Below are 16,399 nucleotides of genomic sequence, written 5' to 3' on the forward strand. Positions count from 1 at the left end.
TCTGAAATTATTCCTTGACAGGGAAGCAGTTTCTTGTCCCTTTCACAATGTTGCAAATCCAACTCCTCCAATAGGCAGATGCTTGAAGCTTGCTGGAAACCCAAGTTGATTGTAGCAAGGCTTCCTCCTACCGCCTGCTTCTCCTTCACCCACACTAGAGGGGCCTCATAGTGGGGACAGCCTGGCCCTAGATGTTGAACAGTGAGAGCTCCTGAAAGCAGTGCCAGCCACAGGTGGACTGCTGAACAGGATGCAGTAAATGTCTGGGGATGCCAGGGCAGGAAGTGGGCACCCACCACCTCCCTCCTTTCCTGTTCCCTACTAAGGAGGGGCTCAGTAGGTTTGTTTGGCTCCTCTATACTTGCAGAGAAATCACTGCTTTGCTGGTTGTTGAAACAGTGGTTCTTCTTTGCATGAGGCCAGACTACAGCCAGGCTGCTCAAGCACGGGGATCAGCTCAGTAGACTCTCTGAGCACATCTGACCTGTGAACTCATGCTTATTTCCACCGAGAAAGCCACCTAGACCAAACCCAGGGCACTAGTGCAGTGTTCTCGACATCAGTACGTGCCATGCAGCCTTCAACCTCTTTCCTCTGCAGTTCTGTCCAGATCTGTCCTTTCCCTCCTAATCCCACCATTGGGCTGTTGATCCTCCATCTTTTGCCTGCTTCAGGGTAGAGTATTCAGATGCATCCAGATCAGATGAACCATGTCTGGTGGTTTTGCAGCATTAGGGACAGGCAGCAAAGAAGAGCAGAAACCTGCCAAGCCAGTAGACCTTCCAAGAGGCACACGTGGCATGTGACATAATTACTTCTTCTGGTTCCCTTTGCTGTGGTGCCACCTTCCAAACATATAGCTTTCCCAGTGCTCTCCACCACCCCAGTCCCACCACTGCAAAGGGAAGTCCAGACCTGCACTATTACAGAAGAAGGATGAAAGGCCTCTCCCAGAGCCATTTCAGCATTTCCGAGGTCTTGATCTTTGAAATGAACCTGGAAGCTTGGCATCTTGCTTTCTGCACTATCATAAATCTTCTCAAGATCAACATCATGGCAAACTCTGATGAAGGAGGATTTTTGTCATACAAGTTGAAATAGGCATCTAAGGAATGACTTGTGACGATCAAGGCAGAATGCAAACCATCTGATCTTTCTTTGCAATAAAAACTTAGGCAGATACAGTTTTGACCCAAATTAAGACAGGTGATATACTGAAAAGAGGCCATAAGCCCCCGAGTAGTATGGGATTCTGCACACTGTTGCCTTGAATGGGGGCTTGCAGGCACTGTAATGATAGGCAGAAACACAGGCAGAACAGCACCACCTGCACTTTGCAGAGGGCTAGAACCAGAAACCACCAGCCCAACAAGCCACAAGTGTGTGTCATTTGGGGTGAGTCACCACTGCCTGAGGCCTCACTTGAGGCAAACTGCTCATCCAAGGGGCTGAGCGGGAGAGAGCAAGCCATCAGCTGCATGCAGAGACCCCAGCCTCCTGCAAAATCCTGCGAGCCCTTACACTGTGCCCAGAAATGCACATGTGGTGTTGAAATGTTTGAAGCGTGAGAAAGTGGCGACGCAGTTTGGATCACGAGTTACAGTTGTTACATCGCTGTTAAAGAAAATCTAAAAAGTTAAAGAAACCCAGTAGCACTCACAGAATTTGTATCTGTCCTTTAAAGAAAACTGTGGTAAATGAGTTGCAATGAATATTACTTTTCAGACCTGAACATTTGAGATGACTGCATATTTGAAACCACTGTTTCAAGTGAAAATTACTGTTTCCATATGTCTGAAATTAGGTACTACCAGAAGTGGGAGTAAAGCACAACATAACTCCAAAGGGAACACAAAACTAGGATGTTTCTTTAGGTGAGATACATGTTGCTATTGGCAGCTACAAGTAATTGCTGGAATGTAGCACACTGTAATAAATTAAATGTGATATTTGCTAAGCATGCAGGCTTGCCATCTGGTCACCAGAGAGCTGCTGCTATTACTTTGCAGGTGAAAAGTGGTGTTTAAGTGCAGAGAACTGAAAAATGCCATACAAGCAAAATCTTCTAAGCTCCAGCCCCTTGGATGCAATATTTGTTTAAAAACTGGACCAATTAAACGCTCTTGACTTTTATAGCTTCTTTGCAATAACACAGACTAAAGCAATGCCAAAAGAAGAGATCTCAAAGGAGCAAGCTTGGCACATAGCCTGGTTTTGCACCATGCTACTGCAGATGGATCAAACACTACCAAACTTTTCTTCTTGAGATGGGCATTGCTTTCTACACACAAGACCCTGATTCTACTGTCCCCACACATTGCACCAACCCACAGAGGAGCTGGCCTGAGGCTGGGATTTGCACAGGTTCTTTCCGGATACAGCCCCCATCCTGGTGTGACCACAACGAAAACTGCAGGTGCTAGCTACGTGGGACCTAACAGAAATGAGGCAAATACTGCCTTGTATGATGCCCTGGGTTTCTCATCCCTGAGTCACAATCCCTTCAAAAGATGAAAAAGAAGTGTGTAAGTTATACACCCAAGACATGTCCCACCGGCTGGCCTAAGAGCTATGGATTACAGTCTCTTCCCTGCCTCACAGGCTGGCATAGCTTTATGATTCAGGGTGGTGTGACACAGAGGCTGGCACAAGTGCTGAGGGCCAGAAAAATTCCCAGTGGGGTACGTACATACTTTCTTTTGCAGGTCTCACTTTGTAGCTAGCCCTGATTTAGAACCACAGAATGGTTTGGATGGGAAGAGGCCTTTACAGATCATCTAGTCCAACACCGTTGTCACGGTCAGGGACATATTTCAGTGCACTGGGTTGCTCAAAGCCCCATCCAAACTGACCTCGGATGCTTCTAGTTATGAGGCATCCACAGCTTCTCTGGGCAATCTGTACCAGTGCCTCATGACCCTCATAACCAAAAAATGTCTTATGTCCAATCTAAATAAATTTCAGTTTGAAACTGTTGCCTCTTGTCCTGTCAGAACAGGCCATGGCGAAAGGTCTTTCTTCGCTTTTCTCATAAGCCCCTTTATATATCCACTGTGAAAGGAAGTTTAGGCAGCTTTTTTGGGAGCACAAGCAAAAGGTGGCAGCAGAAGAAAGAAAGATAGCACTTGCTCTCACCAGCCATCTGATATAAAGTCTAATGAAATAACCATCCTGGGTCTGTCTGACAGGTCTGGAGATCCTTGTTTCTGAGCTAAGGAGAGCGTGGAGCAGCTTCTCCTGAGCAAGACACCGTCTGCCTCTTGAGACACAGCTAAGAGATGCACTTCGGTAAAAAAACAGCTTTCAGTATTTCTGCAGAGTTGCTTCCTAGCCAGAGCATGGCTAGAGGTGACCCCAAATGATTGCAAAGGGGTCTGAATACATGATTGTTCTCAAAATGGTCTTCAAGCACCAGGTTTTCACCTCAAAACCAGTTCTCAGCAGAAACTACAATTATATAAGCGACTCCCTGACTCACCAACCAGACTTTCTCCTTTCTTTTTGTTAGGTCAGAGGGGAATTTTAAGTTTGATTAAACTTGCAAGCAAGTTCATTAAATCAGGCCACTAGAGGGAGCAGCCTTTAAAATCTAGAGCTGGTCACCGGAGATGCGTCCACACAAGTGGGAACCCAGGAGGGCAGCCCCATGGCCGTGGTTCCCAGGGGAGGCTCTCCAGCATGGCGGGACAGGCTTAAGCACTAAAGAGAAGAGTATTATTGGTAGCACTTCAAAATTTATGTTATTATCTGCTGGTTTTGATACTGAAAATCATCTTTCACATTATTTTTTTCAAAGCAAATGTGATGTTGTTTTTCCTTTTTTCAAGTTCTTTTCATGTAAGTACACATAGGGGAAAAAAAAGACAAGATATAAGTTCCTTAATTACCTGGCTAACCTGGTTTATGGGAACCATACTTCAGTGTGTGGTCAGTAGCTATTTTCACTGGTTACAAGCCTACTTCTCAGTGAAGGCAGTCACTATTAGAAATCAATCTGGTGACTTTTAATTTTAACGTAGTTGCATCTTGGTCAAAATCAGACTGATTTGCATCACCCCAAAACTACACGACTGCAAGATCTGGAGAAGGCCATCTAGAATGATGTTCCCTTTGGTGTTCCCAAGGAATCAGCAGCATATGCCTAGGTTGCAGTTGTGTGGGGGAGTTAACCAGGTGAAAGGAGAGGAATTTTTGGAAAAGATGGGGATTATGAGCTCAGTAAAGCAAGAGACAGGGCGGTGCCTATATCACCTAGGAAAGAATTGCGATAATTCACCTTGTGAAATACGTGCGATGACAAGGGATGCTGGTGTAACAAAATATGGAGCATAAACACCACTGCAGAGATTGCAGACAGAAAGGAGGCTGGAGCAGAGGCTTTCTTATCCCAACGCAGGCAGACTTACCTCTCCTCCAGTGCAGGGGAAGGGACTCGAATATCTGGAAGTGCAAATGGCTCCTCTCTGCCTCACATCATCCTCCAGCCCGAAGGTGGCTGAGCAGTTAGCAGCAAAGTATTTGTAAGGCTTCCACGTCTCACCAAAGTCCTGGGAGCGCTCCAGCACCATGGCAGCCGGCCTGGGTGACTTGAAGACCATAATCAAGTGAGTGAAGTAGAAGGTGGCTTCCAGGTCCAGCTGGATGGTCTCGCTGGGGGCATCCTGGGCTGCCTGCCACCAGGTGCGGGGCAGGCGGAAGGGGGAGTCAGCCATGGCAGCGGGGGGGTGTGCCAGCCCCGTGTGGGCTCGGCTGCACCGGCCGCAGGTGGGGCGCTTGCAGCGGCGCTCGGTGTCCTCAGTGTAGGTGCAGAAGGGCTCGGCGGCGTCACGCCCGCAGGACGTCTCCGTGCGCAGCGCCCGCCCGTGTGCCAGGTTGCCCATGCGGGGGTTGCAGGCCTTTTCACAGGGGCTGCTCGCTCCTGCCACACCGCCCAGACCTGCAAGAGAGTGAGGGGCTGAAGCTGGCTCCTGAGGTGGAAGCACCCCACCCCTTCAGAGCAGATGTGCCTGCAGTACGCTTTTCAGGGACACTGCTCCTGCCAACACCATGTGATGCTGGTACCCGCTGAGCCCTGGTGGGGCTGTGGGAGAGTGTGGCACTGCTGCTCAGCTCTGCCCTCCGTGGAGCTCAGCGTGTCTACGAAAGCAAAAAAAAATCCAAACCCCCTCAGGTTTTCCCTGAACTTGGGAAAATCCCTACCATGAGATGCAGAGCAGGCAGCAGGCAGGAGAGATGCCTCCACCTTGCCCTCCTGCCCTAAGGGACCAGAGCAGGGCTGAGGCTTTGGGGACAACGATTGTGGCCATGCCACTCATGCCCCGAGGCCTCCAAGGGGATCCAGGTGATCCTGGGGAAGTGCAGAAAAGCACAAGAAAGATGGACTGCTGCCAAGGCCACATGCCACCACAAGGCCAGGAGATGGCCATGATGGCCATGGGGGATAGCATTGCTGTGACCCAGCTCACCATGCAGCAGATCAGGTGTTGGGGGTGCAAGATTAGATAGGACTATCTCCTGCCAGTAATGACCTCAAGCCTTCATGCTCTTTCCCACCACTCCATCCCTACCCCAAATCTCCCCACAGTCCCAAACTGCTGCCGACATCAGTGTTTAACTGAAGCACTGCCTAATTTTGGAAAGGCTGTCACTGATGTGTGTAAAGGGGGGGGGAAAAAGAATCTTTGGTTGAAATTATGCTGGCAATCTGCCTTGCAGCTGAGGCTCTGCGGTTTTTGTTCAAGTTTTTCTGGAAGCCTTGTTGATTTAAAAATCCACAGTTAAAGTGTCAAAGAAAAATAAAATCACCATGGGGTTTAATGTGAAACCACTGGCAATATAACCCTCCTGGTGCAGGAATGTTTGATTAGGGGCTCTCCACTTTATTAATAGATATGAGTAGGTCAAGGCTGTATTTGATGAACTATAACTGTTTGACACAAAAAAATAATCTCTGATGACTCTGATGTGTGCAGGCCGAAGCATCTGAGGTGCATAATGTCTTCTTTATCACCAGGCCAGTCATACATAGTCAGCTTTGTGCACCAATTAATGTCTTCTTGGCATTTTTGTTATGTTCAAAGGTCATTTCAGTTTAGCATCCAATAAGTCCTTTATCTGGGGTTAATTCAGCTTTTGTCTACAGTGTCATAGTTGCAATTAAGCTATATTACACACTAGCATTGCTAAGCCTTCCAAGACTGACAGCGTTCTCCACTTCTACTGCTCCTCAAGAAACACCCTGGATAAAAAACATATCTACCACCAAAGGTCTATACAGGTTTTCAATAGCGATTCTTCAGAACATACGTGGAATGCTCACTACGAATCCAGTAGAAAACAATTCTGAATCCAGTCTCTGTATTTCAGTGGGTAAGCAGTCTTGGGAAATTTTTAGTGAACAAGAAATGCTCAGTCAAGTTAGCTTCCTACGGGGTGCTGGTAAAGCTGTGTCTGAGATGACCTATCGTTAACTGTGCAGAATATATTTCCTCTAGAAAAGTAAACCAACAGAACTGTAAGGTTAATGTAACATCACTTACATCTCCCGAACATCCTTTTCAAAGTGTTGTATAAACATTAACTAACCTACGTAGCATTCCTGAGGGATAGGTAAGTAAGTGCTATTATCATATTATCAGGCTAGCCAGTAGTTGGCCTAATTTATATCTTTGGCTGCTTTCCTGGATTCTTTGGCTACGTGTAACACAGTGCAGTTAGCCGCTAAACAAACAGATGAACATTTACTGCGGTTCCCTCAGTTGTGGGATTGCAAAGAGATTTGGGAAGCAGCAGAAAAAGAGCAGGGCTCTCAGTCAGTACCGTGGGACAGGTAGAGATTATTGTTTTCTGCACACTGACTGCTGCCTCTGGGGATGCAGTGGAGGAGGACCTGGTCAATGGGACGTTTCCGTGACTGCTGTTCCTGGCAGGGCTGGCGTAGCTGTCCCCAGGGCAGGGACAAGGCTCTGCCTGAGCCCGACCAGGAGGAGTTGGCTACCAAATCCCATGTGAGACCCTGGGAGCTGAGAGTATTTAATTGCTCCAAGCTCCGGCTGTGCTACAGCCCTGGTCATGCATGGTCACTGACTGCAGCTGTCCTTAGGCCAGGCATAGAAGGTCCCTTCCTCACCCAGGGTCAAATTTGGGGCAAGGGACCTTGACTTCAGCAGGATTTGAGAAATGCTGCTGGCACATAGACGTGGGTCCCAGGGGATGAAAGGGAGGAGAGGAAACCCCCTTTGAAAGCGTGTTTGTTTTCACTTGAATTGGAAAAGAATTGCATGACCGATGCAGAGCACCGCATGTTATGAAAAGTGACAGCTTTCTAGTGTAACGCTGGCTGCCACAGGAACTCAGTAAAAGGACAAATCCAGAGCATTGAGAGTTCCATGCTGGAATCCTACTCTGCCACAGCGCTGGGAAAGGTGCTTTTCCCTACTTGCACTTAATGCATCTGCCCACCTAAATCATCCAATTCTACGTACTGTACATGCCATCGGACCGGGATCTTCACTAATGAGTAAGAGCATGCAGTGAATACCATGACTCACCTGTAAAACATCCATGGAAAATCATATGCTTCCTGCTTAAGCATTTTAGCAACACGTGGCTTGTGATGTTTCGTTTATATCTTGTGCCTGATTAAATGTTTGTTTCCCATCTGGGTTTTTTCTTCTTTTTAAAGAAGGAAATTGGCACTCAGCTTGCAACCGGCCGAGGAAGCGTTATGCAAACTGTTTATGCCCGAGTGTCTGCTGCGGGGCGGCGGGACCCCGCTGCGGGCAGCTCTGAACGCGAAGTGTTTACGCTACGGGAAGAGGCTTTGAAAACCCTCCCCGCCCTGCCCGCCGCCCTCCGCACCCCGACGGCTCGGGGCACCGCCGCCCAAAGAGCCTGCGGAACCCGCAGCGCCCCGCCGCTGCCACCCGCATCGCTCCGCAGACGGGCCCCCCTCCCGGGGCAGCTCCCGAACTCAGGCCTCGTCCCGAGCCCACCCGGCCTCGCCGCCCCGCGGAGGCTCCTCGAGCAGGGGCGGCCCCGCACAGCGCGGTGCGCCGTGGCCGGACCGCTCTTTGTCTGCGGCGCGGGATGCGGGTGGGATGCGCATCCCGGCCCCTGCCCTTCCACACACACCCGCGCACGCGGCGCACCGAGACGCACCGCATGTGCGGACGCGGGAGCGCACAGCTTGTGCGCGCACACCTGCGTATGTGCACGCGTGTGTGCGTGTGCACGGACACGGGCAAACGCAGCCGTGCGCACGCCCGTGTCCACTCGCGTACCCGGGCGCGCACACACCTACGCGCACCCGGCCCGTATCTGCCTCGCACGCCCGCGGAGGACGGAGAACGCCAAGCGCGGCCGGTCGCGACCCACCTGCAGCGGCGGCGGCGCCCCGCAGCAGCAGCAGCAGCAGCAGCAGCGACGGCAGCGGCAGCCACATCCCGCGCCCCATGGCCGAGCGCCCCGCGGCCGCCCGCCCTGCGCGCCCCGCCGCCCCGCGGCGCGACCGGCCCCGCGCGGCATCAGCGCCCCGCGCGGCCCCGCCGCCCGCCGCGCACCGCACCGCCCCGCGCCGCCCGCCGCCCGCCGCGCAGCGCCCGCGCCGCGCCCCGCCCCGCGCCGCTCTTCCCTCCCGCCCCGCCCGCCGGGGCCGCCCCGCCGCGGGGCCTGTTGCCGGTGCGCGGCCAGGCGCGGTACTGCAGCGGAGGGCACCCCCCGCACACACCCCCCACACACCCCCTTCCCGCAGCCCCGGAGGCTCTGTCGCGGCAGCTTGAGGCGGGCGGGCTGGTGTCCGGAGAGACAGAGATCCGCGCCTCGGGGAGGGGGCTGTCCTGCGCCAACGCCCGCAGGCGCTGGCTCCCGAGCCCGGGCGTGCTGTCGGGGCGGAGAAGGTGGAAGTGAAACTGTGAAACGCAGCCTTCCTCCGTCCCGGCTCGGTTTAAAAGGAGCGACTTAAGTGGCGGCAGCTAACCCCGGATCGCTCACAACTTTGAAGACATTTCTTGTTTTATTGGTTCTTTTCTGGTAACTCATCGATGGAGCCATGTAATCATAAGAGGTTTTCCCTTCTTTCCTGGGAACTGGAAATCTGTGGCTTAGTTCGCACATTTTAGGGCCAAAAAGCCCTGTGTGGTCCAATGTGTTCAACAGCACTGGTCATCATACCACACAGCAGTTTTAAGCACTGAAAATAGGAAAGGATGCAGCTACATCTTCTTTTTGCCACCATACCATTTTTAGGTCTCAGCAGAGGGCCATTAGGGTGGAGCTCTTCTGAGTAGTCACATTTTTTACTTACCTGAATCTAACCTGGGAGGCAAGCGTGTTGCAAGCACTGCAAAATGTTGCTTATGTCTTTCTCTGCACTTTGAACTTGGATAACTTAAGAACAATTCTGTTTTAAAGAGCAGCATGACAGTGTCTTAAGACTATCATGCTGCCTTCTGTAATGCATTTCAAAAGTGCTGCTGCAGTTATATCATCACCAAAATGCTCCCTGAAAGGTAATTAGTCCATAATCTACTGATAGCAGTCAAACATCTGACTCACACAGCAGTGTTATCTCTATGTTTTTACCTTAAAAGGTACAGGTAGGCTGATCGTTGTCATCTTTCTAATTTTTCAGTGCTGAGTTACATACCACAGAGAAGCATTTTGCTCATGTTGCCGCTGTCATTTTCTCTGCCCTCCAGGTAAGAGTGTCTAGACAAGGACTTCTAGCCTCCAGGCACCTGTCGAGCCCCCATGGCTGCTTGTGAGCTACTCAGGGGCTTGTCCTGCAGCCTGCCTGTTACAGGGAAGACTGCTCCCACATTTCTGAGCCTCCTGACAGTGGTGGCCATGGAGGAAAAGGGTGTTTCGAAGGGTTTTTGTCTTGCATCTTTCAAAACAGTGATGTGTTGCCACTGAATCATACAGGGGTTTGTGTTGTTGGACAGGTTGCAGCAGTCACATTATGCAGGGCTGGGAAAGGAAAAGGGCAAGCCACAGGTGGGGAATTAATCTCCATTTTAATTCATAACTTGTAGTTCCTCCTATGTCAACAGTGCCAAGTGGTAAGTCTGCTGTAGGGTAATAAGTCTGGGTGGACCTGAGCAAGAGCTCACACTAGTGTGTCAACTCATTTGGCATCAGGAGCATAGGGCAGGTTGAGGTCCATGAGCAGGAGAAGTCATTTTCTTGAAAGGAGACGAAAGGGGACAGAGGATGGCTCTGGAGAAATTCCTGAGGCGGGAGGAAAGGAGATGATCTGGACTGAAAAACTGCAGAACAAAATATTGAGGGAGATGAACAATGGTATCATTAGCTGGAGGGGAAGAGTGTAACCAGGCTTGGGCTTGAGTTGGAAAATGAAAGAGCAGTGGCCAGTGAGGGGAAATGAGAGGAGAAAGGCTACATGGTGGGTATGCAACTGCAGGGATAGGAGAGAGAAAGAGTATGTGGTGAGGACATACAGCACTGTCAGAGGTAGGAGGCCTGATATTGCTGAAACAGACTAATTCCATAGAAAACTGGAGAGACAATTTCCAGATAACCTCATGTAGGACATCCAAAAGTCAACTTGATATCCAAACATTTAAACGCTTGGTAGCATAAGCCCACTCCTTTGAGGGGCTGCCTGTCTTGTATGCCTCAGTCCTCACAAGCCAGATAACTGAGTTGCACTTTCCTACCTAGCAGCTCTGCTCTTCCTAGATGAATTTGTTTTATTTGTTGGAGGCTACACAGTCTGCAACTCTGGCCATGGGCAGTTCATACCCTTGTCACACCTCCTTCCTGGCTCTTGGTGGCCTTATGGGACCTGCTCAAACATGCAGCTGCGAATGCACCCAAGCCAGTGGCTCGGTGAATACCCCCTGTGGAGCTGTGTGTGGCCACAAACTGAGGGCATCTTCCCAGGGCAGGTGTTGTTGTCTGCTGCTTTGCAGGGCTGGTGGGAGTTCAGCAGAGGGTAGGAAGTGTGCAGAGGTGTTTCAGCACAGTTTTATTTTCTTTGTCAGTGTTGCCTCTTGAGGTGAGAGTAGCAAAATCACATAGTTACGAGGAGGTGAGTGTTCTCCTCTCCCCAAATTTTCCTCAGGATCATAAGCTTTTGGGTTCATACTGTACTACTGGTTAAAGAAGAGCAAGAGATGTTTACAGCTGTCATTCAATAGTTCATTATCACCCTTCACTGTGAGGGTGGTGAGGTACTGGAACAGAGTGGCCCAGAGAAGTTGTAGAAGCCCCATCTCTGGAAGTGTTCAAGGACAGATTGGATGGGGCTTTGAACAATCTGGGCTTGTGGAAGGTGTCCCTACCCACAGCAGGGGGGTTGAAACTAGATGATATTCATCCCTTCCAACCCAAGTATTCTATGATTCTTGCAATATGGTTGTAGGTAGCCAGGTAGATGGAAAGGCCCAGAAATGTGATCACCTGTCTAGTGTCTGCATTTCTCAATTACACTTAAGAAGTCTTTAAAGAGTGATGATGTTCCCTGAATATACATGTTACAGTAAGTTTCAAGGAAATTAGTAGGGATGGAAGGCCTGGGAGGATGGCCTCTGCCTCCTCAGAGATGCTGAGTAGGTAACCTGAAGGAAAGACCTGTGTTGGCAGAGGGTGTGATGTTGTTCTTGGGGAGGTGCAGCAGAAGCCTTTCAGCCTTATCTGTCAGAGTGAAATCCTGGCCCCTGAATCGCGTGAAGAGAGAGGATCCTCTCTGAATCTCTTCCCACAAGCCTTCTGCCAAGGGTAAGGATGAGCTGGGAGTAACATTTTTAAGTCAATGTAGGAAGCTAATTTTAGAAGCAGGTCACAAGGGGAATACCTCATCTAGCACCCAGTCAGAGCCATCTGGTTTAGACTTCTGTCATAAAAAAATCTCAAAAATTCAAAAGATCAAACTTACTTTTTAACTAGAGGCTTGTTCAAAGATCACCATTTTTCCTATTGCCATCCGTGTAGGTATGCAGAACTCCTGTTACAGTTTAACAGAGGGCCCTTGGGGCCAACGCAGTCCCTCAGACATGCCTGACTATTTTAGGTGGCGTCACATGTGCACCTGCCAGTGCATTCACTTCTTCTCTACAAATTGGGCATGGCCCACTCAGTTCTGTGCAAGGAACAGAGGTGATATCCCAGTGGACCATCACACTTCAGCGGGAAGATGAGGGCTGGATCTGAGCAGTCTCTGCCAAGCCGCATAACTGCAGGGCAGCAATTCTGCTAAACAATTACCTATATGCTTTAGCTTTAGAGATGCTTATTTTTAGTTTGTTATTTATTTTCCATTGAGGGCCCTTTCAGGTGTCCTCTGGGCAGAACTGGATGTATCTCACACACTGCTCAGCAGTAGTACTCGTTCTTTGATCTACTGTGTGGGAAGTAGTGATGCTACTGTTTCTATGAAGGATCTACTGGATTAGCAGTCTTTTTGACTTCAGAAAATATTTGATCCAGCTCTGGTGGCTGCTGCAGTTTTCAGAAGATGATCCACTCCTCTAGCCATGAACAGAGGTTGATATACCATATACACATTTAAACATGTTAAAAGAGCTTTGTAGAAAGGAATAGAAAGTTGTTTGTTTCAATAAAAAAAATGGTTTTGATTGAAAGCCCACTGAAGTCAATGGAAGTTGACATCTGATCAGTGGATTTTGGATGGAGTCTGAAGTAATTTTCCTCTTGTCTGTTCTGGTACCATATCTTTAATCCTTTCTATTAAAACATGTTGTTAAGTCTTGTACTTCTCCATATTTTTGTAAATCACTGAAACTCTTCCAACTGTCATCCATTAAACAATGAAAACTTTTCACTGACTCATCAGACCTTGAAACAGCTTGCTTCTTAAGTTTTCTGTATGAAAATAAACCAAAGGAAGTTCTAGAGCAACCATTACAGATTAAAGCTCCATATTTCACAGAGTCACAGAAAGGGTAAGGTTGGAAGGGACCACAGTAAGTCATCTGGTCCAACCACCCTGCTCAAGCAGCGTCATCCTAGAGCACATTGCACAAGACTGCATCCAGACAGTTCTTGAATATCTCCAGCGCAGGAGACAATCTGTTCTAGTGCTCAGTGACCTGCAAGTTCCTGTTAAAGCTGAGTTATGATACATGACATCACCCTACAGACAACTGGAGAAAACAGGGGAGCCAAAGTGGCCTTACTTTGCCCTGTACCTGAGTACAGTGACAACCAAGTATTTTACATGCTGGACCAGTGTGCATACAAGAATGGGAGCACTTTCATGGATTTAATGTAACTGGAAGTCAAATCACAGAAGGATTATGGCAATGATAGCACTGCTCTTCAGAAGTCTGTAATGTGGATGGAAAGCACTCTGTGTCTGCCCGCCACAGGAAAAAATGCAAAAGGTCAGTCAGAAACCTGAAAAAGAGAGGAAGAAGAAACCCTGGAGTTACTCACTGCAGTTCACATTTATGTGAGGGCAAAACTGAGACCATCACAGTTGCTTGGGTAGACTTCTGCACAGGGCAATAATGCTAAATCCCTTCACTAATCTGTTCACTATGTAGTCTGATAAAAGTCTGAATCCTTCTCTTTCTGTTTATAGCATTGGTTATTTTAGTGTCTGAATGGGTCTCCCCACCCCAGTTGAAGGGACACCTGTCCTTCACCAAGGGTTCATTACCTGGCCATGAAATAAGGTATCGCTTCTACTTACAGTCCTCTCTTGGGATTCATGGGAGGGGAAGAGAGGGTTAAGACTGTCTCAGGTGTCCAATAGCTGTAACACTTCTCTGACTACTATTGCCAAAATGCCTTCTGACAGGGATTTGTTTTAGGAAGAAACGTCAGTCCCAAGCCCAGTGCCGAAGGGGATTGCCTAGCAGCGCAGAGGGCTGGATCCAAATGCATTAAACTCTCTACGTCCACTGCTAAAAAAACCCAACCCTGAGCCTAATTTTCAATAATACTTCTTAAAGGTTTTGCTATATTTGCAGAATTAAGGGGTGAGTTAGTGTTTCATTCTCTAAGCCATAGTAGCTCAAAACCCACATCAATTGTTTTTCATGTGCAGCTGGTTTTTTATCCACAAGCCATGGCTCCAGGCATTTTGAGGGTTTTTCTCCCCTGTTTTTTCCCTCTCTTCTTACCATCCATTTTGGACAAGCAGGAATGAAGGGAAACCAGCTAATCTGCCTGTGCTCCATTTATAGGGGATTCAGGAGAAAAAAAGCAAAACAAAACACAGAAAGGGCTGGGGAGGACTTGCTAAAGAAAGAAAAGTGTTGGTAGGCACTCAGCGTAATTTTTTGCAGTAAGACCTGTGCTTGCTGGATTATTGCTGTCACTGTTTTCTTAGCTCCCACATAACCTCTGCCCTTCCTCCTTCCCTCCTTTCCTGGGTAATTGATATGCAAATATCAAAACAATGATGAAATTTCAATGCTATAGAAACCCACAGCACTGACGCTTTCTATGTCAGTACTCTGCTCCATCCTGCATGCTACAAATTATTAGGAGGATTAACCTGCTGGCTGCTTCCTGAATGCCACCTCTGCCAAATTCAGCATCTAGTCAGCAGAAAGTCTCTGAAACACTCCTGGCAGCCATGGAGAGCAGCTGGGGCACCTAGAGGTGGCTGGGATGGTGAGGCGGCTGGCCATGGCCTGCAGCAATGGGGCTGGCAGTGGGATGAGGCTGAGCACAGTGCTCCCAAGCTCTCACACTGACTGTTGTTTCTGCCCTGTCACCTGGGAGCAGGGTGCCAGAGGACAGCCCAGCAGCCAGCAGCAGACACAGCAGTGGGATGTGGGGCTGAAGGAGTGGGCTGGTGGGACAGAGAGAAAAGGCTAGGAAAACTGCTATTGCCTCTTCACTACCCTCCAGTCCACACAGGGGAGCCGGTCCAGATGCTGCCTTGTGCTGGAAATCCATCAAGTGCAGCAGTCAGCGCATCTTTCATCTCCAAGAAATACCTGTCCAGCCATGGCATATCACAGCCTGTTTCTTAATTCCTGGTAGGGGAATGACTCCTGGCATGGCTCTGCCTCACTGCTGATGTAACTGCAGAACCAAACCCCCAAACCTGGCGTTCAGGGTGACAGAGGGAGTTGTCCTCTGTCAGTGGGTGTTGATAGGTGTGTGGAGACAGAAATCACCATGCTGTGCTCCCCTCTGTGCCTTCAGTGGGAAAGGAGGGTGATGTAATTGTGTTTGCTCCCACCTCTCAGCTGGGACATCTGTCAGGAGGACTGTTTGGCAGGACCTTGGGTGTGTGGGCTACAGATGTTGGTGGGGCCATCCCACCACCTTTGGCATCTGCTCTCTGCCTTTTGGTTCAGACCCTGAGTATCACCCTTCTGTGATCTTCCTCCCCTCTATGCTACTGAGAAGTCCAGGAGTCCTGGGGACTGTCACAGCATCCAGCTCTTCCCTGGTGACCTGATAAATGGAGCTTCGGTATCAAAGTGCAGGAACAAGCCTATTTTAGTGCACCTTACAGAAAGGTAATTAAGCAGTGGCAGCAGCAGGGACTCTTAGATGAAAACATAGAAGAAATGTAGGAAACTGGCTTAAAATCTAACATCACAAACCAGGAGTAGACACTGGATGGTTCCTGGGCTTCCTCCAGGACAGCGACTTGTTGCCGAACCTGCTTCCCCAGTGGGACCGTTTGAGAACCACATTACGTTTGAATTAAATGAGGTTTAATAGCCTTCAGTCGCAATCACTACTCACACGGAGGGAAAATGGTATTAGTAGAAAGCAAGACTGGAAAAACATGCCTCTGTCTGCCTGACCAACAGGATGAGCAATGAAAATCTAACAAACTGAGTTTAGAAGCACTCAAAGAAGCATTTGGCAGTGGTTTCATGGCAAACTTGGGGAGTTTGTAAATCCTCCCCTTCAGACATTCCAGGTTAATTTAAATAATGACAATTTATCAAACATAGCAATAAAGGCAGCATTTAGAGAAAGTACATTATCATTTTGTCATCTCATTGGACTCCATTGAAAATGAAAAATAACTGTCAGAAAACATGTAGAAAAACATTGATTAAATGAATACACTTTGATTGAATGAGCTGTTGGTATAGAAACTTCCTCCCTGGGTCTCAGAGGTACTGTGAATGTTGGTCCCCTCTTGACTGAGTCCCTTTGGTAAGCAATGCAAGGGCTCCCACCCTACTTGCAAAGGACATGTGGCGCAGCCTCCAAAGGCAGGCAGAGCTCCACACAGAACTGATGGGGAGTTCATTCCCATGAACCAGCAGCAAAGATGAAAGGAGCCATAGCCTGAGTGTGACAGCATGGCCAGAGAGGGCAAGAACGTGTCTGGTTGCCATCCTCCTTCTCCTCTGCGTAGCAGAGACTCCACAAAAATATGAAAGAAATTATGCCTGTTCTGTACTGATGAGGAAGCTCTCCTGACAAACAG

The 16,399-nt window shown here is 49.0% G+C and overlaps 1 protein-coding gene across 1 annotated transcript in view; it reads right to left on the reverse strand.

The window, feature by feature from the left end:
* The window catches only part of NTN4 (netrin 4), a 46,051-nt gene extending 37,591 nt beyond the window's left edge, over window positions 1-8,460 (reverse strand). Inside the window, exons 1-2 of the mRNA XM_032688763.1 lie at window positions 8,377-8,460; window positions 4,407-4,936 (exon numbers count right to left, since the gene is read on the reverse strand). Of these exons, the coding sequence (XP_032544654.1) occupies window positions 4,407-4,936; window positions 8,377-8,455 (609 nt within the window). The 5' untranslated portion in view covers window positions 8,456-8,460. The remainder of the gene's footprint in view (window positions 1-4,406; window positions 4,937-8,376) is intronic.
* Window positions 8,461-16,399: the final 7,939 nt, after the last annotated feature.

The sequence above is a fragment of the Chiroxiphia lanceolata genome, chromosome 5, assembly GCF_009829145.1.
Source record: "Chiroxiphia lanceolata isolate bChiLan1 chromosome 5, bChiLan1.pri, whole genome shotgun sequence".
Classification (NCBI taxonomy): domain Eukaryota; kingdom Metazoa; phylum Chordata; class Aves; order Passeriformes; family Pipridae; genus Chiroxiphia; species Chiroxiphia lanceolata.